Source organism: Vipera berus (genome assembly GCF_964194415.1).
Source record: "Vipera berus genome assembly, chromosome: 1".
NCBI lineage: Eukaryota > Metazoa > Chordata > Lepidosauria > Squamata > Viperidae > Vipera > Vipera berus.
Window position 1 is genome coordinate 34,529,420 of NC_138202.1, and position 22,638 is coordinate 34,552,057.

The following is a 22,638-nucleotide window of genomic DNA, read 5'->3' on the forward strand; positions in this document are numbered from 1 at the left end:
GACCCGGCGACGTTTGGGGAGGTTTGGGCGCCTCTCCAAATATCCCCAAACGTCGCCGGGTCTCCGTTCCTCTGTGCCCTGCCTGCCTGCTTCTTTCCACAGCGGAAAGAAGCAGGGAGGCAGGGGGCGGAGGAACGGAGACCCGGCGACGTTTGGGGAGGTTTGGGCGCCTCTCCAAATATCCCCAAACGTCGCCGGGTCTCCGTTCCTCTGTGCCCTGCCTGCCTGCTTCTTTCCACAGCGGAAAGAAGCATGCAGGCAGGGGGCGGAGGAACGGAGACCCGGCGACGTTTGGGGAGGTTTGGGCGCCTCTCCAAATATCCCCAAACGTCGCCGGGTCTCCGTTCCTCTGTGCCCTGCCTGCCTGCTTCTTTCCACAGCGGAAAGAAGCAGGCAGGCAGGGGGCGGAGGAACGGAGACCCGGCGACGTTTGGGGAGGTTTGGGCGCCTCTCCAAATATCCCCAAACGTCGCCGGGTCTCCGTTCCTCTGTGCCCTGCCTGCCTGCTTCTTTCCACAGCAGAAAGAAGCAGGGAGGCAGGGGGCGGAGGAACGGAGACCCGGCGACGTTTGGGGAGGTTTGGGCGCCTCTCCAAATATCCCCAAACGTCGCCGGGTCTCCGTTCCTCTGTGCCCTGCCTGCCTGCTTCTTTCCACAGCAGAAAGAAGCAGGGAGGCAGGGGGCGGAGGAACGGAGACCCGGCGACGTTTGGGGAGGTTTGGGCGCCTCTCCAAATATCCCCAAACGTCGCCGGGTCTCCGTTCCTCTGTGCCCTGCCTGCCTGCTTCTTTCCACAGCAGAAAGAAGCAGGGAGGCAGGGGGCGGAGGAACGGAGACCCGGCGACGTTTGGGGATATTTGGAGAGGCGCCCAAACCTCCCCAAACGTCGCCGGGTCTCCGTTCCTCCGCCCCCTGCCTCCCTGCTTCTTTCTGCTGTGGAAAGAAGCAGGCAGGCAGGGCACAGAGGAACGGAGACCCGGCGACGTTTGGGGATATTTGGAGAGGCGCCCAAACCTCCCCAAACGTCGCCGGGTCTCCGTTCCTCCGCCCCCTGCCTCCCTGCTTCTTTCTGCTGTGGAAAGAAGCAGGCAGGCAGGGCACAGAGGAACGGAGACCCGGCGACGTTTGGGGATATTTGGAGAGGCGCCCAAACCTCCCCAAACGTCGCCGGGTCTCCGTTCCTCCGCCCCCTGCCTCCCTGCTTCTTTCTGCTGTGGAAAGAAGCAGGCAGGCAGGGCACAGAGGAACGGAGACCCGGCGACGTTTGGGGATATTTGGAGAGGCGCCCAAACCTCCCCAAACGTCGCCGGGTCTCCGTTCCTCCGCCCCCTGCCTGCCTGCTTCTTTCCGCTGCGGAACGAAGCAGCCGGCGGCGGAGGCTTGCAGAACGGCGGATCGGCTTATACTCAAGTCACCAACTTTTTCCAGTTTTTGGGGGTGAAATTGGGGGTCTCGGCTTATACTCGAGTCGGCTTATACTCAAGTATATACGGTAAATAGCCCAGGATTTATCCTTTAACACTTTATGCTATATTACTTACTTACTTATAAAATTTATACAGCTGCCCATCTTATAACCAACTCTGGGCAGCTCTCAATCAAAAATTAAAACAACATACAGTGGTACCTTGATACTCAACTGCTTCAAAACTCATAGAATTTGGTACTCGATGCATTTTGATGTGAAAACTTTGTCCCGGTACTTATCTTTTTTTGGGTAGTTGACGTGTTGTAATAGGAAAAGGGGGATGGTCGTGGAGAATGGACAGGAAGTCGGCCATGCTGGGAAGGTTGCTGGCATAAGAAAAAGGACAGACAGGAAGTCCTTCCCAGACAAAACAAAGGATTATGTGTAAGTCATGTGGTCTGTTTGGCACTTGTTTTTATACTTGTCCCACCTCCCGGAACCAATTAACAATGAGTACCAAGTTACCACTGTACAAAAATATTAAAATGATAAAACCAAATACATTAAAACATTAAAAAGAACAAAACCCTGGTCTCAAGTCAAACTTCTAATGTGCAATCATTTAATCCTATCCCAGTATTTGGGGGAAAAGCCAGGTCTTCTAAAGCTTTATGGAAAGCTAGGAGGATAAAAACTTGCCAAAAGCCAGGGCACAGTGTTCCATAAGGTAGAGGCTGCCACAAAAAAGGCCCCAACATCACTAGTCTGGCTAGGGGTGGAGATGTGTATCTCTAATTGGATATCAGTGGTATACTGATGATACTGAATCCTGTACCAATGGATGACCTCCCTTAGTGGTTTCTTAAAAAGGAGCTATGAAAGGCTGTAGCCCTGGGGCAATTCACATTCAAGGGACTTAGGACTCAACCATTCCTTCCATAGCAACACCAACTGAGGCCAGCCATGAAGGAAGAAGAGAACCACCACAACACAGTGTCTCATATTCCCAATGCCCAAAGCCAATCCAGAAAGATACCAAGACTGATGATACTGAAAGTCGCTACAAGGTCCAGGAGGGCCAGAAGGGTCATACCAACTCCATCCCAAACCCTCCAAAGGTCATCAACAAATGACTTATACATTTCAGTGCTGTGCTCCGGCCTGAACCCAGACTGAAAAGGTCCAAATAATTCACTTCGTTAAGGGCTCTTTATAGTTGTGCACCAACAACCTTCCCTAAAAAAAGGAAGATAGGAGACTGGACAAACGTTATGGGCTGCAAAGATGGCTTTTTGAGAAGGGGGTGCACCACCACGTCCTTCAGGACAGCTGTAAGGCCTTAATAAACTAGGAGGGGCATGGATTCAGAATATAGGTAGCAGAACTAATAGTTCCAAGGACCCTTTAGGATAGAATAGAGCTGGAAGGGACCGTGGAGGTCTTCTAGTCCAGCCCCCTGCTCAAGCAGGGAAACCTAAGAACAACTGGCTTAAATTTCTCCCAGATAACAAGATTCAGACACATCTTCATCACCTTAAAGGGGTCTTATTAACTTTCAAATAAGTAAACATTATTCAACATTTTTCCGCGGGTAACAAAATATTTTGAGCACTTCTAAGTCCTCCTGGATTCGCGGCTCAATTTTGAAGATCATATAGGAGCCGTGACCAGGGGGGCTTTTGCCCAGGTTCGCCTGGTGCGCCAATTGCGACCCTACTTGGACCGAGATGCCCTACGCACAGTCACTCATGCGCTCATGACCTCTCGTTTAGACTACTGCAATGCTCTCTACATGGGGCTGCCCTTGAGGACCACCCGGAGGCTTCAGCTGGTGCAGAATGCGACCGCGCGAGTCGTGATGGGGGTCTCCCGATACTCCCATGTAACACCTCTACTCCGCGAGCTGCATTGGCTTCCGGTTGCCCTTCGGGTGAGATTCAAGGTGCTGGTGATGACCTATAAAGCCCTAAATGGCGAGGGTCTGGGATATTTGAGGGAACACCTGCTGCCAGCATCAAGCTCACTTCGTCCAGTGCGCTCCCACAGGGAGGGTCTTCTCAGGGTGCCGCCGGTTAAAGATTGCCAGCGGGTAACACCCAGGGGTAGGGCCTTCTCAGTGGTTGCGCCTGCCCTTTGGAACCAGCTGCCAGTGGAGCTTAGGACTGCCCCCGACCTCCGTTCATTCCGCCGGGAACTGAAGACCTGGCTCTTCGATTTCTCTGGCCCAGGCTGAGAATTTTTTAATTTTTAATTTTAACTGGGTTTTCATTTTTTCTCAGGGTTTCATTTAATCTTTTTAAATTTGTTTTAACTTTTGTATTGATTTTCTTTTCAATATCCTGTAAACCGCCCTGAGTCCTTCGGGAAAGGGCGGTATATAAATCTAAATAAATAAAATAAATAAATAAAATAAATAAAATGCAAAGCAAGCAAGATGCAGGATAGAAAACTGACATTAAAAGTAATATTCTAACAATCATTTTTTTTAAAGAAAAAATATATGTAGAGTATGACTTAAACATACATTGAGAAATCAGCAATGTATAGAGAAGAATAAGTAGCAGAGATAAAAAGTGACACTCCCTTAGTAAGAATCCAAAGTAAAGAATTCTAGATAAATTACATAATCCTAGGTAAATAAGATTTGTAAATTTTATAATTATTTCACTATTCTATTTCAAAACATCCAAGCCTACAAAGTATTCATGGAAAGAACTGGTGATTTTACTAAATACTCCCTTCTTAGAAACTATGATACAATTTTATTTTCTGGTGATCTAGAATAAAATCAGCAAACTAAGAACAGAGAAATAAGTTTGATAGCTAATATATTCAGAAGACAGACAGAAATAAGCCTTTTTTTGGACAAAAAATATAACCCACCTTTTCACAAAAGCTTTCCCCTACAGATGTCCCAGCATCCTTTTTCATTAAGAAATAGGCATAGCGAAAGCAAGAAGAGAAAAATAAATATAAATAAACTTGTCAAAAGGGGCATTTAAATTTTATTAGAGGGATAGTTATATATTCTTTTTATTTAAACATATTTCAAGAAGTAACGATTAAAAGAGGACATTAACATGCATGATAAACTCCTGGCTATTCTACGGAAATATTAAGAGATCAACAGTTAAAACATGTTTGGTTATCCATTTGCTAGAAGAAAAAAATATTTTATCATAGAATGTTTAGGAAATGTAACTGTATTGTATTTTTATAGGAATGTTTATTTATTGTCCAGCTTTAAAAATTTACTCATATTTATAAAAGGCACTTACCTATCATAAATTGCTGGACAGAAAAAATCCATATATTCAGACTATGAAGTATTATTCTAATCATACAGGTATAACAATAATCAATTTGAATATATGATCAATCTCCAGAGGTCAAGTTCATTATTACTTCAAAATACGGTAATAATTATTACATTATGAATTAATATACCTATACTGAGAATGGATTGTTCTTACGTGCCTCCATACTCTGCCTGGGCAGAAATTTCAAGGACCAAATCTTCATTCAGCAATTTCATATGATCGATGAATGAATACTTGTTACGTGAGGACTATCTGTACTTGCTAAGGAGTTACAATGCAAAAGAAAGGAATATCTAGTTGAATATTTTGAAGACAACAGATTTTTCCCAGAAATGTCATTTTCCACTCTTTCATGTTAGTAAACCTGTCTGCAGGAAAGACTGAGTATACAGTTAAGTAAGCAGAATATTTGGAAACCATATTTGCCCTCCAAATATTCTGCTTACTTAACTGTATACTCAGTCTTTCCTGCAGACAGGTTTACTAACATGAAAGAGTGGAAAATGACATTTCTGGGAAAAATCTGTTGTCCTCAAAATATTCAACTAGATATTCCTTTCTTTTGCACTGTAACTCCTTAGCAAGTACAGATAGTCCTCACGTAACAAGTATTCATTCATCGATCATATGAAATTGCTGAATGAAGATTTGGTCCTTGAAATTTCTGCCACTGCAGCATTCATATGATCAAAATTCATATGAATGCTTGGCAGCTTCCCTGCACTTATGATGCTTTAACTTCCCCAACACATCTCTCTTCCATCCCACCATCTCTTCCTTGGGCTAACCTTATGTGAGCAGCTGCTAGTCATGCCATTTAGTTAATGATGGCAACAGGGACTGCCAGAATTGCCATCTCTAAGAAATGCAATCATGAGACATTGCACTTTATCGCTAGTGCAAACCACTCCCCTATCAACACTGGCAGAGCAAGCTACTTTATATAAACAGGGAGCAAACCCCACATTCAATAGCACTGAATGAAACATCATCTGTAAGTTCAGAGAACACCAAGGACTCTAAAGTTCAACATATATATATCAGAACAAGAAATCAAAACACTGGGATAAGGTAGAAAACTAAAACAGTTTTATTAAAAATCAACCTCTCGTTGGCTAATTACCAACGTCATCAGGATGAAATCATCGGAGTAGGGAGACTGCATTTATATCATCAGTGTTTCTGTGCTCCACTCATACAGCGTCACCGCTCTGTTTCAACCGGCCATATTCTTTCAAGTCACCTCGCATTCATTCCTATGGAGTGTGATTTTCTCTGAGTGTCTGCTGTCAGAAGGGGATTACTATCAGTCCTATTAGCTATAGTCATTGCTCTTGTCATTGCCCATGTTTTCATGTCGGAGGCTCTAAATAGTTGTTCTTCCTCTTTTTTACATTCCGCGGTGGGGGGTGATTGTGTAATTATGCAATTCTGGTCTTGGTTTGACGGAGCGCTCTGAGAGCGCTCGCGTTGTCTGCATTCTCGTCGTGCACGCCGCTTCTCTTCCCAACCCCTGAGGACTTGATACACAGGGGGGAGATCAATATGCCGATTGATCGAGGAGTGGTCAGAGAACCAAGCTTCCTTGAATAATCATCCGCCCTTGGTGTTATCACAGGCGATCGCCTCAGCCCCCGCCAGATTGAAGGTGTGATTGTGTGTGGCCATGTGTGCCCACACGTGTGAGTGTTGTTTTTGTCTTTTAATGGCGAGCTCGTGTTCGTGTACCCTGGTCCTCAGTCGTTTTGCAGTCTCCCCAATATAATTACAATGCAGTTTTCACATGCCATCCTGTATATGACTGAGGACTTGTCTTCACTGGGGAGTGGATCTTTAGGGCGCATGATACCAGCCCGCAAGGTCTGATCAGATCTGTGGGCAACACCAACCTTGTAGGGGACCAATATGCGCGTCGTGGCCTCGGATACACCATGAATGTAAGGCAGTGTTATCCGTGCCATCGAGGTGTTTTCATGCTGGTGATGGGCAGGTTCACCTGGTCTACTGTATTGCCTGATAAAATTTGGTGAATATCCATTGCTCCTGCAGACACAATAGAGGCAGCGCCTTTCTTCCTTTTTTGCCTTGCTCGTGCTGCAGTGCACGTCCACACGCTTAAAAAGCGTTCTAATACAGCTGACCTTGTGAGTCGTGGGGTGACTGCTCTTGTAATGGAGTATCCTGTCCGTATGAGTGGATTTACGGTAAACAGATGTGTGGAGGGAGCCGTCAGATTGGCAGTTGACCAGCACGTCTAGAAAGGCCAGAGCCCCATTAAATATGCCCGGGATTCGTATTTTTAGTTTGATTAAGGAGTGTGTGTGTATGTGTTTCATAAATTTAAAAACTGGAATTCCAGGTGTAGACATTTGAAATCAGTAAAAATAAAAACGATGAACTCCGAGATATAAGAAAAAAGCCTTCTTTATTGCTGAGCTTGCGTCAACTAGCTGTTGACATCATCAGAGCAACTTGACCATCATAACTACAATATAAGTGTATGTATTGGCTCCCTTATCATTCAGCCCTTGCTCTGATGTCAACAGCTAGTTGACAAAAGCTCAGCATATTGAAAAGGTAACCAAAACTGATTTAGACTTTTTTCTTAATTATACTATAGATAAAGAAAAGTTATTATATCAATAAAACAATAATCACTAAGTGATGTCTGTTACTTACAGCAAATAAGTTCGAATACAAAGGAGGATCTGGTCTTGTTAGCTGCATATGACTTTATCTACTTTCTCCTATTCTGACCTTTTGATATCAAAGACTTTTTTTAAAAAAATGGATAATTACTGATTTTATTCTATAGATGTTTTAAAATAAAATGAATATATCTGAATATGCAGCAATTTCTAAACTATTTTTCTGCTGAAAAATATAATTAAATGTCAGAAGACATTTTATCTACTTTTTTCTGAAAACATACAACACTATCTTTAAGTAATATGTGAGGAGTCAATTTTCTTTGATGACAGGTTCTTTTTATACCAAGATAATAATAATTTAATAATAATTTAATAATTTAATTTGTATACCGCCCTTCTCCCGAAGGACTCAGGGCGGTGAACAGGGCAATACATAATAAAAAACAGAATACAAAAATTAAAAAGTGATTAAACCATTATGCCCGTAATAATTAATACATATTAAAATTAAAACTATTTATAAAAACCCAACCCCATCCCATCAGACCAGGCCAGCTTGTTCGAAAAAGAAGGTTTTGAGATCGCGCCGGAAGGAGCGAAGGTCGGGGGCTCAACCGGTAAGCGGTTCCAAAGGTCTGGCGCACCCACAGAGAACGCTCTCCCCCTGGGGGCCACCAATCGGCATTCTTTGATCGGCGGCACCCTGAGGAGGCCCTCTCTGTGGGAGCGCACTGGACGGAGGGAAGTTGACGCCGGCCGCAGGTGTTGCCGTAGGTAATCCGGACCCATGCCATGAAGGGCTTTGTAAGTCATCACTAACACCTTGAACCTCACCCGGAGAGCAACCGGTAGCCAGTGCAGCTCGCGGAGCAAAGGTGTAATATGGGAGTATCGGGAAACCATCAAGACAACTCGCGCGGCTGCATTCTGCACCAGTTGAAGTCTCCGGGTGGACCTCAAGGGCAGCCCCATGTAGAGAGCATTACAGTAGTCTAGACGAGAAGTCACGAGCGCATGAGTGACTGTACGCAAGGCATCCCGGTCTAGATAGGGCCGCAACTGGCGCACCAGGCGAACCTGGCAAAGGCCCCCCTAGTCACAGCTCCAATATGCTCTTCCAAATAGAGCTGTGAATCTAGAAGGACCCCCAAGTTGCGAGCCCTATCTACGGGGGGTAATAGCTCACCCCCCATGGCCAAAGATGGAATAATCGGAATTTCCCGGGATGCCAGCACGAACAGCCACTCAGTCTTGTTAGGGTTGAGTCGAAGCCTGTTCCTCCCCATCCAGACCCGGACCACCTCCAGGCAGCGGGACATCACGTTGAGGGCATCACTGGGGTGGTTTGGGGTCGAAATAAAAAGCTGGGTATCATCAGCATATTGATGATACCCAACTCCGAAACCACGAATGATCTCACCCAGCGGCTTCATATAGATGTTGAACAGGAGAGGCGAGAGAACTGATCCCTGAGGAACTCCACAAATGAGAGGTCTCAAGGTCGATCTCTGCCCCCCTGCCAACACCGACTGCGAACGTCCCAGAAGGTAAGAGAACCACTGGAGAACTGTGCCTCCCACTCCTAACCCCCTGAGACGTCGCAGCAGGATACCATGGTCGATGGTATCAAAAGCCGCTGAGAGGTCTAAAAGGACTAGGACAGAGGAGCAACCTCTGTCCCGAGCCCGCCAGAGATCATTCACCAGCGCGACCAATGCCATCTCCGTGCTGTACCTGGGCCTGAAACCCGATTGGTACAGGTCTAGATAATCAGCTTCATCCAAGAACAAAGGGAGCTGCTGCGCCACCACGCTCTCAACAACCTTCGCCAGAAAGCGAAGGTTGGAGACCGGTCGATAGTTGTTTAAAATTGCTGGGTCCAAGGCAGGCTTCTTGAGGAGGGGTCTCACCACCGCCTCCTTCAAGGCGGCGGGAAAACTACCCTGACTCAAAGAGGCAGTAATCACTGCCTGGAGCCAGCCTCGTGTCCCATCCCGGGCCGCATAAGTCAGCCAGGAGGGGCACGGGTCCAACAAACACGTGGTGGAGCTCAGCTTCCCCATGATCTTGTCCACTTCTTCAGGAGTCACAGGATCGAACTCTTCCCAGATTAAATCGACAAGGCCGCCCGTATCCTCATCGTCAGACTCTGCCCAGTCGGAGTCCAAACCGGTCCGGATCCGAGCGATTTTGTCCGACAGAAATCGACTAAACTCCTCGGCTCGACCCTGCAAGGGTTCCTCCCTCACCTCCTGATTAAGGAGAGAGCGAGTTACCCTAAACAGGGCGGCCGGGCGATTATCTGCGGACGCGATGAGGGTGGCAAAGTGGTTAGATAAGGAATGCAGTAGAAACTTTTCCCTATTTACAACATGATATTTGAATAGTGATTATTAGTTCTATTCATAATTTATCACATATTTCCAATATTCATCAGCAAATCCTTATTTGTTACCAATCTTCTCTCACAATATATTTTTAGGACTTTTGTCTTTAAAACAGAGGCGGGCAAACATTCAGTAGCCAGGTGCCACACTTTTTAAAATTACTGGTTTTAAAAGGAACATAATAGAATATATATTTTAATGCCTCCTATCTTGCATCATTTTGAGAATTTCCCCTCTTTTAATGCCCTAAATATCAGAGATGATAGGTTGGTTATAAAATTTATAATCTAAAGGGATTATGGAACAATGTACAATATAGTACATAACTGAAGTAGAAATTCATTGCAATAAAATTACAGTTTCGGCACAGTTTTGTCACAATGAAATTAATTTTATATGCTCTACAGGACATGTAATCACCCTGAATTTCTATTTCTTGCTTACCAAGATTTGGTATGGGTAGATTTCAATCTTTGGAGATCAGGCTATTTTGTTAGATCCCAAAGTTATTATTTTGAGATAGATTCTGGAATGATTTTGGATCCACAAATATTGACTTTATAGAGATTATGAAAAATGGAGAGGATATCTTTTTCACACTGAAGGCATGTAAACATTTGGAAGATAATTTCCAAAGTAATAAAAATGCTTGTCCAAACTTGCTGCTTAAAGACAGCATATCCTCTCAGAGGTTTCCCATGGCTGCTTCAAGGATCTCCCATATTGTGTAAGCCTACTTCAGGAGCAAACTCAGTGAGAGTGACCTCAATAAACTACATCAAGCTTTTGAACCATGCATACAAACATTTCAAACATAGGTTCAAAGGAGTAGTTTGGTTGCTTCATGAAGCATCCCTCAAAATACATACCACAACCCAGAACAATTGGGAATAAGAAGTCACTGTCCACATACTGCAAATCATTCAGCAATCTATCAATATTTTCCTGTTCTATAGATTAATACAAGCAGAAGGTGAGATTGATTTAAGCTGTGGATTAAGCCTGGGATACTTTTAACATCATAACATCACACGTTGCCAATTTTATATTAGTATAGGTTCATCCCTGATCAATCCAGAGTACTCACTTGAGGCACAAATAGCCAGGCTTAACCTATTTGAACATTATATGAAGTCTTAGCTTTCTGGAGAAAGCTCTAATGCAGATGTCAAACTCATGTTGTCACGTGACGCCGCACAACGTATCGGGATGGTTTTGCCATGGGGTGGGTGCGGCTTCCGGATGACGCGTCCGGCCCGCGGGCCAGCAGTTTGACATCCCTGCTCTAATGCTAAGAAAGATGGAAGCAAATCAGAGAAGAACTCAACCAATAGCAAGGTGGATAGACTCAGTTACAGTGGTGATGGTTGCATGATTGAAAGACTTGAAGGACCAGTTAGGGACAGATCATTATGGAGAAAATTCATGTGATTGCTAATCAAATGATGGCACATCATCATCTTTACCCTGAACTCCACAATGTCATCCTACCAGAATCATGTTAGTAATATGATAATCTTTAGCAATAATCTATGCAACCTTTGAATTTATATGCATTCAATTATCTTTCTCTAATCTGGTGCTCTTCAGTCATGTTTAGACTAAAATACTGCATTGGCTTGTTTCTGCTGAACAGTTGAATTGCTTACTTAACTTTTTCCCATGTGCAAATCTATCCTTTGGATAAAAATAAAAATTTATTTTGTAAATAAAATGATCTCTCAAGGGAATATGCTAAAGAGGCATATATATTGGACCACTACTCTCAGTTGCTTGAGATGAGAAGCTATAGAGACTGAATACACCTTAGTGAGAAAACAAAGCAAAATAAGAGAGATATGAAATAGCCATAGTGAATTAGAACATTATAACCAGAAGCCATGCTACATTTTAACAATGCAACAGTGTCCAGTACAATATAACCTCTGTTCTCTGGCCCCACTTTGTCTTCTGTACAATTACGTAGCTACAGTATTAAACGCTGTTAAATTAATTGACAAGATTCAGTAGATGATATTTACCAAAGGATCATCTCTTTACTATAAACACCTCAATCTTCTGAATACATATTTTAATATTTTTCTATATTCAAATGTTAACATTATTTCCAACATATTTAAACCTGACTGGAAACTATTGCACTACCCACCCACCCCCCACCCACCCTAAAAATACAAGAGGAATAGCACATTCAGCAACCACTAGAGAGCTAGCAATATTGATCAATGAAAATAAGCAGCTGACTGAGCAAGATGGAATTCTCCTTCCTATCATCTCTCAGTGTACTTTATTTCACATGAAGTTTAACAGTATAGGTCAAAGACAAAATATTAAATAGTATCTGTAGCCAATTACCAAACAGAACAAGAATGACAAAGCTGGACATCACTATGCCAAAGACAAAGAACTGGGAATAATTCGTTAAATCTTTGCATTATGTATCTCCTTATGCATGATCCAGGGACTCCTATGGCCCTTAAATTCATCTTTTAGGAGGTACTTTTCTCAGCTTTTGTTTAGTTGCATCAATGTATTTATTCATTAAATTTACATGCTGCCCATTTTTCTATAAAGTGACTCTAGGTGGTTTATGACAACTAAGAAGCAATTTTAATTTTGGTCATTGGTTTACTATAATGTCATGATAAATAATATATAATAATTAGGTACTATTACTCGCAAAGCACTCATATTTCAAACTTAAATTATGTCAGTATTTCTGGGTTACCTGAATAAATGAGTTAAGAATTAGCAACCATTTTGAGGTAGGAAGTGTATTTGGAAATTTGAGCACGTACCATGGCCAATCTCAGAGTGGTTAATGGCTACTGTAATGGACATGACCAGTTATATAGTACCAATTTACTAGAAGGCAAGCTGATGAATGCGCTCCTTGAAATCCCTTCCAGAGTCACAGAACATTCTGGACCACCCTATTACTTTTCACTTTTTCTATGGAAGTGTGGCCAAGAATCATTCTTCAAGACACAATTCAGTAGAATGTCACCCATAGCCAGCAAGATTTCTGCAATACTCCTCAAGTATGCAGGCCCTGCATCTTAAGAATAATATAAAAAATACCATTAAAAGTGGTTGAACTCTCAAGAGGCTTTTACATTCTTACATAAAAATATAATACTCCTATGGGATCTCATCACTGAAATCTTGGGAAATTTTTGTAATTTTTATTTTCAGTTTTACATATTTGGATGACTGCCCCATTTCACAAAATTGCATGAATGCTGGAAACTACTAATATTCAAACACATCTCAATGCTGGAAAAGGGTGCCAATCATGAGAAGGTATTACTGGACACTGGCACACTGCATTATAGCACGGCAATCTCACAATATTATTTTTCTAATTAAAAACAACAACAAATGAAACTTGGTAGATGCCAAGAATTATGTCCATGGGCATTCTTGTGCTCAAAATGCACCATATTTCCCATGATATGGATATTTGGAAACAAAGAATAGCTTTGGATTTATCACAAAACAATGCGTTAGTTAGGGACCAAGGGGATTACCTGTACAAAATAAATAATACTGAATTATAAATAATAATGAATTATACTGCATAGAACATTATAGCTTCATTGTTACTTTCAGGAGAGAACAAAATTGCTGCTTTTTTCACAATCTACTATACTGTCCCAATCATGCCAAGTCTGTTTACTAATCAGACTATGTTCTTACTGTTATCAGCACTTAAATGTAAATATAGCAATTTAAGAGTAAGACAGAGGCAAGCCCAATTCATCAATAAAATTGTCAACCTAGGCCACTTCTTATTCAGCTATCGTTAGTAATTATGGAACCATACTAACATCCAACAGGCAAAGATCTGTGATTTGTATTAGAACATCTTTTTTTAGATTTCAATTTTATTATGCAACATAAAGCTATTTTAAGAAGTCATTTTTGCCCCAAAAATTCTCTTAGAAATAAAATCCCGGAGATATGTTAAGTTGGGAATTCAGGAATGTAAATGTCAAATGTCAACCCTAAATTTTTATTTAGTTATACAAGTGTGTGTGTGTGTGTATGACTGTCATTATTTAACTGCTTTTAAAAAACCCCAAAAACAAATGCTGTGAAACTTCCATATTCCAATATACATATTGTATAATGTGAATATAATTGTTAAATATCTCTAAGATGATAAATATAAAATAAATATAATTATTCTTGATTTTCACTCCCAAAACAACTCCATTAATACTTATACAAGAGTTAAGTCCATCTCTAATAAACCCTTTTTTTTCTTCACTTCTATTATGTCAGATTCTGAAACTGCCTGGACAAGTCCCTGAACTTTCTTGGCAAGGCTTTTCAGAAGTGGTTTGCTACTGTCTCCTTCCTAAGGTTGAGAGAGTGACTGACCCAAGGTCACCCAGCTGGCTTCGTGCCTAAGGAAGGGCTAGAACTGATGATCTCCATGTTTCTAGCATAATGCATCAATCACTAGACCAAATTGGTTCTCCAGTGAAATTGCTTCCAAGTAAAAAGCCGTTAACATTGCCATCATGAAAATAAATTGTATGTGATTATATATTGGTTTTGACTGCTTTTTTATGAAAAGAGTAGCCTTGACTGAAGCAGTTTACAAATTCATAAATAAAGATGCATCAGCAAATACACTTGATTCACATTCCACAGCTATGTCCTAACCTCTACTATATAATGGTTCATTTAAAACTGCCGGCCCACGGGCCGGATGCGTCACAATGAAACCGCGCCCACCCCATTGCCGGCAATGGGGGAAAAGCTCCGATACGTCACGTGACGTCGCGAGTTTGACATGCCCGATTTAAAACAAGTCACTTAGCATAGGCAGTTTGATTTATGAATTAATAGTACATAATTCACTATGAACTCCATGGACTATTGAGAAAGACTGCATGGCAAATGCACCACACTGGAATACTGCATGAACATTTTCAAAAAATGATACTGGTAAATCACCTTAAATGTATTATTTCTAATTTAAACACAGTAGCTGATCTTTGGCACATTTTATGGTGCCATAGCAAAGTCTGATTTCATCCATTTATTTCATGCTACAAATGGGTCTTTTAATAATTCTGTAAGATGTGTTGTTAGCTCACAGTACTTATAAAATGCAATTCAAACACATGCCTTATAACAGGGGTAGGCAACCTTGGCTCTTTTATGACTTGTGGACTTCAACTCCCAGAATTCCTGAGCCAGCATAGCTGAAGTTGAAGTCCACGAGTCATAAAAGAGCCAAGGTTGCCTACCCCTGCCTTATAAGAACAATGTTTTCCAATTTACCACAATTCAGTTTTACTCAACATGGGGTTCTCCAGACTACAACTCTGCTTACATTCAACCAGCTTAGATAGCTATTGGTTGTGCTAACTAGGCTGGATAGCAGTTGTGGTGCAATACATCTGCAACTATCAGACTAGGGAAACCAGGCACAAGGCACTGCAAGGATATAGTCTAGAAGAAACTCAGTAACAAACTAAATTTGTGTCTTGAATGCCTGGCAACAGCCTGTAGTTTTTTGGCAACAATTTAAGAAGTAGCTTGCCAGTTCCTTCTTCCTAAGAGAGAATGATTGGCCCAAAGTCACCCAGCTGGCCTTATGCTTATGGTGGGAACAATTTCTTAGTTTCTAGCCTGATGCTTTAACCACACTAAACTGACTCTCAATCTAAAATAAATTAGGTTTATTTTAGGAACTGTGCAAAGACAATGGGGTATACAGATGTGTGATAAATATTCTTAAGAATATTGTGTAAAACAGTTATTCCAATGTACAATCAAATGAATCTTTGATTAATAGACTATTTATGTAAAGGACCTCCATCTTTCTCAAATGTCCATTAGATATTATTTTATCATAATGATGCAAATGACATTTAAATAAACTTAATGAAGGTCCTCTATTTTTAAAAATGCCTTGTGTAGCCTACTTTGGATACAATAGTCATGTCAAATATTTTCTGAGGATGTTTCCGGTGGTATCAAAAATGTATTAAACTGGAAGAGGGATTGCCCATTAAATGTAGGTTTCTTTATACATCCCCCCATGTTTGACAGTTGTGGCTTGCAAAGAAAATATGAAATGTGAAAGCCACCCCCAGGATGGATGTTGTAAGTGGGAAAAATATTGCTAGAATACAAATGAGCATTTATTCATGTTAAAATATGAATGAAAGCATTGTATATAGAATTTCACAATCAAAGCCAAATTCACTTGTAGTGTTAAGCAATATTTGTTTTAGTCTTGGTGTGATGTGCAAGCCTACTCATTATAGTATCATGCTATTTCTAAATCAGACTACAAAGACTGGTTCAACACAACTAAAAATCCTATACTCACAGTATGTGTGAATGAAACCAGAAACAGAAACTCAAGAGCTTAGACTTGTAAGCATAGTGAAATAATTCCAGAAAGTCAGGTCAAAAATTACAGATTCAGAATAAGCCATCTGATTTCAGAATACTAAAACCTGAAATTGTTTATAGAAATTATGGCCAGCGGTTTTAAGAAAGTGATCTGCTAAACTAATATATACAATTTCACTTTAAAAATTACTTACCAGTATTGCACTACAAGAAGCAGAGATAATTTTTATTCAGCATTTTTCTAGAAATCAATATGAAACTATTCTTTTCTAGTAGATGCTGCAGAATACTATCTTGGAAAATGCCACCCAGGCTCCATCGGATAGCTTCTGTATCATCAGGGATGACAAACTTTTAAATAACAAAGTACTGAATTCGTAACAACTTGACAAGGTGGTTTTCATTTTAAATCCATTTCACTTAAAACTTCTCCACTACAATTGCCACATTTGCAATGAGGAAGTATTTCAACATTAGGAATTAAAAAAAGAACAAGTTTATATGCAATTGAAATTGAAATTACAGATACACATTCTGAAATTTAAAATGTTTAGAAGAATTGTGTATTCTATTCATGTTTGATCAAAGACAGGGTAAAATGATATTAGCCACATTCATACAGCAAGCCAGATTTGCTTACTGCTTCTTATACAGGCCACAATGCAATTACAAATAATATACTCAGAAACAAAGAAGCACAGAAAATTTGACCCCCAATTTTCTAAACCCCCATGTTTTTTCTCAAGGTGCATGCCTACTTCAGACTGACAAATATTCCATGGTGTTCTTTGTTGAATAACAATGATACATTAATTAGCTATTTAAATATTCATATACTCTGCAACTTTATTGATGGTATTAGAGTACAGCATAAGGACAATCTTCACACATTACTTCTAAATTACATTAAGTGATTGATGTAAACAACACTAAAAGATCTAAGGAAAGTGCATTATGAATAATCCTACTAAATTCTCAGAGTAACCATGATTTACAGAAATACCTAATTCTGAACAATTTTATCTAAAATCAAACTTTGAAAGCTTGAACTGAAGTCCAAAATGTTCTATAGCTGAATTTCTGCATTTAACTTTTGCTAAACACAAATGTGCAGGTTATATCAAGAGCTAAAGTAAACAAAGGAGAAAAGTTTTATCAACGATAGTGAATACAAAACCCTGATAATACAATTGTTCTAAACATATTTTCCTCCTGTCTAAACTTGTGTCAATCACATTCAACTGATTAATAAGCAGAATTGATTAAAAAGCCATTATAAAACATTGTTATATTTCTCATTCCTGTATTTAAAATCCTAATGGAACTTAACATTTTCCTTTCTTGGAACCTAAGTTACTATTAACTTGCAATCAAACCAAATACAGATAGAGTTATTTCTTATGACTTAAGATCTCTATCAATCAACATGTTTTTTTCTACAGTACAGGATTTCTTTTGACTATCTTTTTAAAGTGACCGACCAAGATAAATGCTAGGGGTTCAACATACAGTCTGCTTTTCATTTCCACAAAACATCTGTATCTAAGCTGTTTGACAGTTAAAAATACCCGATAAAAACAGTTTTTTTCAATATGCATGAAATTAGCAAATATGCTATTTAAGGATGGATAATTCCTCTCCAGTACCACCCAAAAATGAAGCTCTCTTATTACACAACTGAATATCAGTATCAAAGTTTAAACAGTTAAAGGAAATACAAATTAGATATGAAAGAGAGAGGTAATACTGTTCATTATCTGTCAGAACAAATGACCCATTCTTTCTTACAATATATGTATTCGTGATCCCTTTTTAGCAATATATTTTATGTCTAAGAATGTATGTTCATTTCTCAATTCTCCATTGTCTTCTGAAAACATATTTTTAAGCATGAGGCTTATTTTGAAAAAGAGATGAGATAAAAAGCAGGATTCTAAAAACAATAAGGAAGGTTATTACAACAGGCAGGCCTCATAGGAGTTTTCTTGCAATTGACATTTTGCAACAACCAACCTGTAAAAAATAACCATTATCAGATTTTCAGCTTCCATAAAACCTGCAGTAGATTTCCCTATGTAATATTAAGCTATATTTTAAATGAATATAGACTATTTCTCTATATTGATTTTTTTCATTGAAAACAGCAAGATTTTTTCATTAATCTAAGAATCTGCATTATCACTTATACTCTATGACATTATTAAAATGGTATTCAGTTACTATGAAACTACACATTACACCAATGAAGAATCCTTAAGCGCACTCACGTTTTCAGTGTCCCGTTCATTCACCGTGGGCAATGGAGTTCTAGTAGACATTTTCATTCACTTAGCTGGAAGCACCGTTTGCAATGTCAAAATCCAACTGTTTATTATATAAAAATAAAAAAAATCCTAACACCTCCCTCCCTCCGAACACATATACATATATATTTACAAAAAAAATGTGATTTTACAGCATAGCAGCAGTTCTCAAGTGCCACCATCAAGAAAAAGGTAGTATGGGGAAAGAAATTTGAGTTATTTCCTCCACCACCGCTACCCCTCTTTCTCATCTATCTTCCAGTCTGATAATGGAGCATTATATCCCCTTGGGAATTTTCAGGAATCATCTTATAGACAGCTTACGGTCTTTAGAAGATGGGGACGACAGATTAGGAGAAGATTGTCCTGGAGCACCAAAAGAAAAATGGGGCAAAAATTGTCCGGTGCCGTTAAGAGGAAGAAACAGCGGGGAGCGAGAAGAGATGGAGCGGCAGCGAGAGTGGAGGGCGCTGCAGCAAGCAATACGGTACAGCCCAACTTGCAGGCTGCTGAGGAAGGAAAGTGGAAAACCAGCAGTCGCTTTCCGCGCAACCACTGTCGGCTGCGAAAAGAACAAGGAACCACCCAGAGCTGGTCAAAGGAGCGGGCCAAGCCCTCCGCGTTTTCTCTCTCTACAAGGATCGCTTCACCGTGCCTCGGCTCTCATGTTTTAATTGCGCCCCCTCCTCTTCCTTCTTCTCCGGGACAACTCCCAACTCCTTGGCTCCCTACCCCTATCCCAAAGGGGAAGAAGGCTCAGAGCCGAGGAGAAAAGACCCTTCCGTCACAGCTTGGAGGGTTTGCCGGGTGCAATGCTGTAGAAGCGAACACCTCTGCCGCCGCCAAACGAGTCGCCTTTGCTCTCTTCTCAAGCAGTAGCAACAGCGGCAACAACGCCGCCGCTCCCGGATGATCCAAGATGGCCGCCCGGCTTCCTCTGTTCCTACATGAACCGGAAGAGACCGCCCCTTGCACAGGGACAGGCCATGGGGGGGGAAGAGGCCGAGGGCGCAAGCGCAGGCGTGCGTGCACGGTTCGCCTCTTGTTGCTAAGGTGTTTTGGCGGGGTGGCGATGGACGAGCGCTTTTCGTGTGGAGGAAAGGAGAAGCCTTGTGTTTCAAAGGTGCCGAAGAAGTTTCTTGGATGAGAAGCGAAACGTCTTCAAAGAAAAACAAGGCAGTCCAGTTGCCTCTTAAAAAAAAACACCTTTCAGACAACCGTCATCCAGGTCATAGTTATCCCAAACGTGCGACTTTCTTGGGTTTTTTTTCCTTGAAGACGTTTCGCTTTTCATCCAAGAAGATTCTTCAGCTCTTGAGAGCAACCATGATCTGGATGACTGAGAATCTCCATAGACGGGAAGCCTTGTGCTCCTCTCTTGACAGACTGAGGGCTTGTGCAGTTACCCTCACAGCTTACTTCCCTTTAAAGGTTTTGATCATTTTTATTGCCAAACTTGGGTTAGGGTTAGGCTTTCTGCGAATGGTTGGAAAATCGAACATGGAAAAAAAAACCTAGCTGTCAGAATCCATTTATATCACATTCATAAATGTATGTTTAAAATATTATTCCCCTCCCCCCTCTGCCCATGGATCCTGCCATCTCCCGAGGAAGGAGGAGCGCATGTGGATTCAGCCTGCCTTAGGTTATTTCAAAGACCAAGGGAAACCTTTTGAACTGGGGGAACAAAAGGGAGGGTTAGGGAAGAAGGCATCTGGCCTGTGTCTCCATTTGAATCTGTAAAGGAAGAAGGCAATGACCATAAAGATTCAAAGTTCCCTTTTTCCCACAAAAGGGATGACACGAAGTAAAATGATGGGGGGCTGAGCAAATGGGGTTGAGGGAAGGGGGTTTGAACCGGGAACTCTTTATAAAGTTTCAATTTGTAAAACAATACCAAGTCCTGTCTTGTAATTCCACAACCCAGCATGTCCTAGTAAAAATTCCTTTTGGACTAGAACTGACTCCAAGAGTTTTTGTTTTCCTAAGACATGGATTGGGGTGCGTCCTGACAGTAGACAGGACTTGCACTGAAAGTCAACCTGGAAGGGAGAAACCTTACCGAGGGACTTTGCAATAAATACTATGTCTGGCGACAAAGCAAGAGAGGAGGGAAGCCCCACGGAGAGGGAGTCTTCCCCCCGAATGGAATCCCAGAGACTATGGGAAGCTGAAGTGGCATATTTCCCGGGGAAGAAGCAGTGGAGCAGCATGACCAAAAACCCCAGTGGTCGATGGGCGTTGGAAGGAAAAATGAGTGGGAAAAGGCATCAGGAGAAGTGACCCTGAGACGGAGCGACCACCAACCAGAATGGAGGCAAGAGATGGAGAGCTCCCTGCACGCCAGTGAGGAGGAGCGGATCCTGGAAAAAGCTATTGACCTGATGAAAGCAACCCTGAGCTCACTAAGGGAGGAGAGAGCTGAAAATCGCAACCGAGGCAGCACCTGGGGCTGCAACTGGAGAGATAACAGAGGGGATCCAGCACCTGAAACCCCGGGGCTGTCCAACAGAACAGGAGTCACTGCCTCAGCAGTACCCCCCCCAGAACCACAGACGGGGAGCAGGATGAGGAGCGATACCGTCCGCGGCGCAGACAACGCTCCAGTCAAAGACTCCCGCCCCTGAAAACAAAATTCAAGGGGGAGCCATCACGATTGGGGTTTTTCTTAACCCAAGTCCTTAGCTATATGGAAGAATACGGACAGGACATCCCCAGTGACAAAACCCGCATCCAAATTGTGCAGTCCGCCCTGGATGGACTGGCTGCAGACTGAGTGGTGAACCTACATGACTCCAATGCCCCAGAACTCAACAATTTCAACTGGTTCATGGCATCCTTGAGGCGGCGTTTTGAAGATCCCTTGGCTGATCGCAAAGCCCGGGAGAGAATCAAAACAGTCAGGCAGGGCAGATAGCCAGTGGCTGAATACACCCAAGAATTCCGAGCCATTGCCAGCAAGCTGAACTGGCCAGAAGACATCCTTCTTAGCCATTTCAAAGACGGGCTAAACTATGACCTGTATGATGCTTGTCTGCCTTGAGGAGACCCACACCATCTCGACGACTGGTATGTCCTGGCAGAGGAGGGGGAGATAGACCTATTGAAGAGACACTGTCAGGGGAAACCATGGGGCCGCCCGCCAACCAAGCAAACACGCGAGAGGAAGAACCCACCACTCACAGCTAAAAAATCAACAGGCTGTTTCAAATGCGGGAGAGAGGGTCACCGCGTCGCAGAATGCTGCTCAACCCCCCCCCAGCGTAAAACAGTCATCACTCTCCAAGAAACTAGGGAAACCCCAAGGCAACCCAAAAGAATCTTCCATGAAGGGGACAGGGGCTGTAGAGTCCACAATTCCTGCCAGGAACTGGGATTGGACTCCGGCCTACACCGCAGGGGCGGTGGACACCTCAGAAGACAGCTCAGAGGGAGAACCATTGGTAAGTGGACCCCTTCCACCTATACTTAAGACAGTGACTATATTAGCTTCCTCTATGCCTAAAGCCTTCAAAATAAAAGCTCTGATAGACTCTGGTTGCATCCGCTGCCTCATCAGCCCAACGCTGGTGGAGAGATTGAGCATCCCAGTGAGGAGACTAAAACAACCAATCTCCTTTAGTCAATTAGATGGATCAATAGCAGTGGGGGACCAGCTACCCTAGCCACTTTACCAATTCACCTGTCCCTGGGGTCTCATGAGGAAGATATAACGTTTATAGTGGCCCCAGGCATGGAATGCCCAATGATTTTAGGACTGGAATGGCTGAAGAAATGGAACCCTGGGATAAACTGGAGGGCAGTAGAACTCAACTTCCCAAAAGGGGAGCAGGAAAATGTAATCCCCAAAGCACCCCCCCAACCCGAAGGGAGGAGACAGCAGCAGTGGGGAAAGAGAAGGGGTTACCAGAGATACCGGAGGAATACAGGGACCTTGCTGAGGTTTTCAGTGAGGAGCGGGCAGATGAGCTTCCCCCCCACCACCCCACAGACTGCGCCATAGAATTCAAACCCGGGGCAAAACTCCCAAAACCCAGGATGTATGCCATGAGCCCAAGGGAAATGGCAGAAATGGAAAGATTCATAAAGAAAAACTTAGAAAGAGGGTTCATCGAGCCTGCCAAACCCAAAGTGGCAGCCCCAGTCCTGTTCAGGGAGAAGAAAGATGGTTCTTTCCGTTTGTGTGTG

At 42.3% G+C, this 22,638-nt stretch overlaps 1 protein-coding gene across 8 annotated transcripts in view; it reads right to left on the reverse strand.

Moving 5' to 3' along the window:
- The window catches only part of MARK3 (microtubule affinity regulating kinase 3), an 83,433-nt gene extending 64,060 nt beyond the window's left edge, over positions 1-19,373 (reverse strand). For 4 of the 8 annotated variants that reach the window (XM_081319683.1, XM_081319679.1, XM_081319681.1 and 1 more), the window contains exons 1-2: positions 18,415-19,373; positions 4,292-4,330 (exon numbers count right to left, since the gene is read on the reverse strand). In XM_081319683.1, the coding sequence (XP_081175809.1) occupies positions 4,292-4,330; positions 18,415-18,471 (96 nt within the window). In that variant the 5' untranslated portion in view covers positions 18,472-19,373. The remainder of the gene's footprint in view (positions 1-4,291; positions 4,331-18,414) is intronic. The other 4 variants (XM_081319685.1, XM_081319682.1, XM_081319684.1 and 1 more) reach the window with 1 other exon arrangement.
- Positions 19,374-22,638: the final 3,265 nt, after the last annotated feature.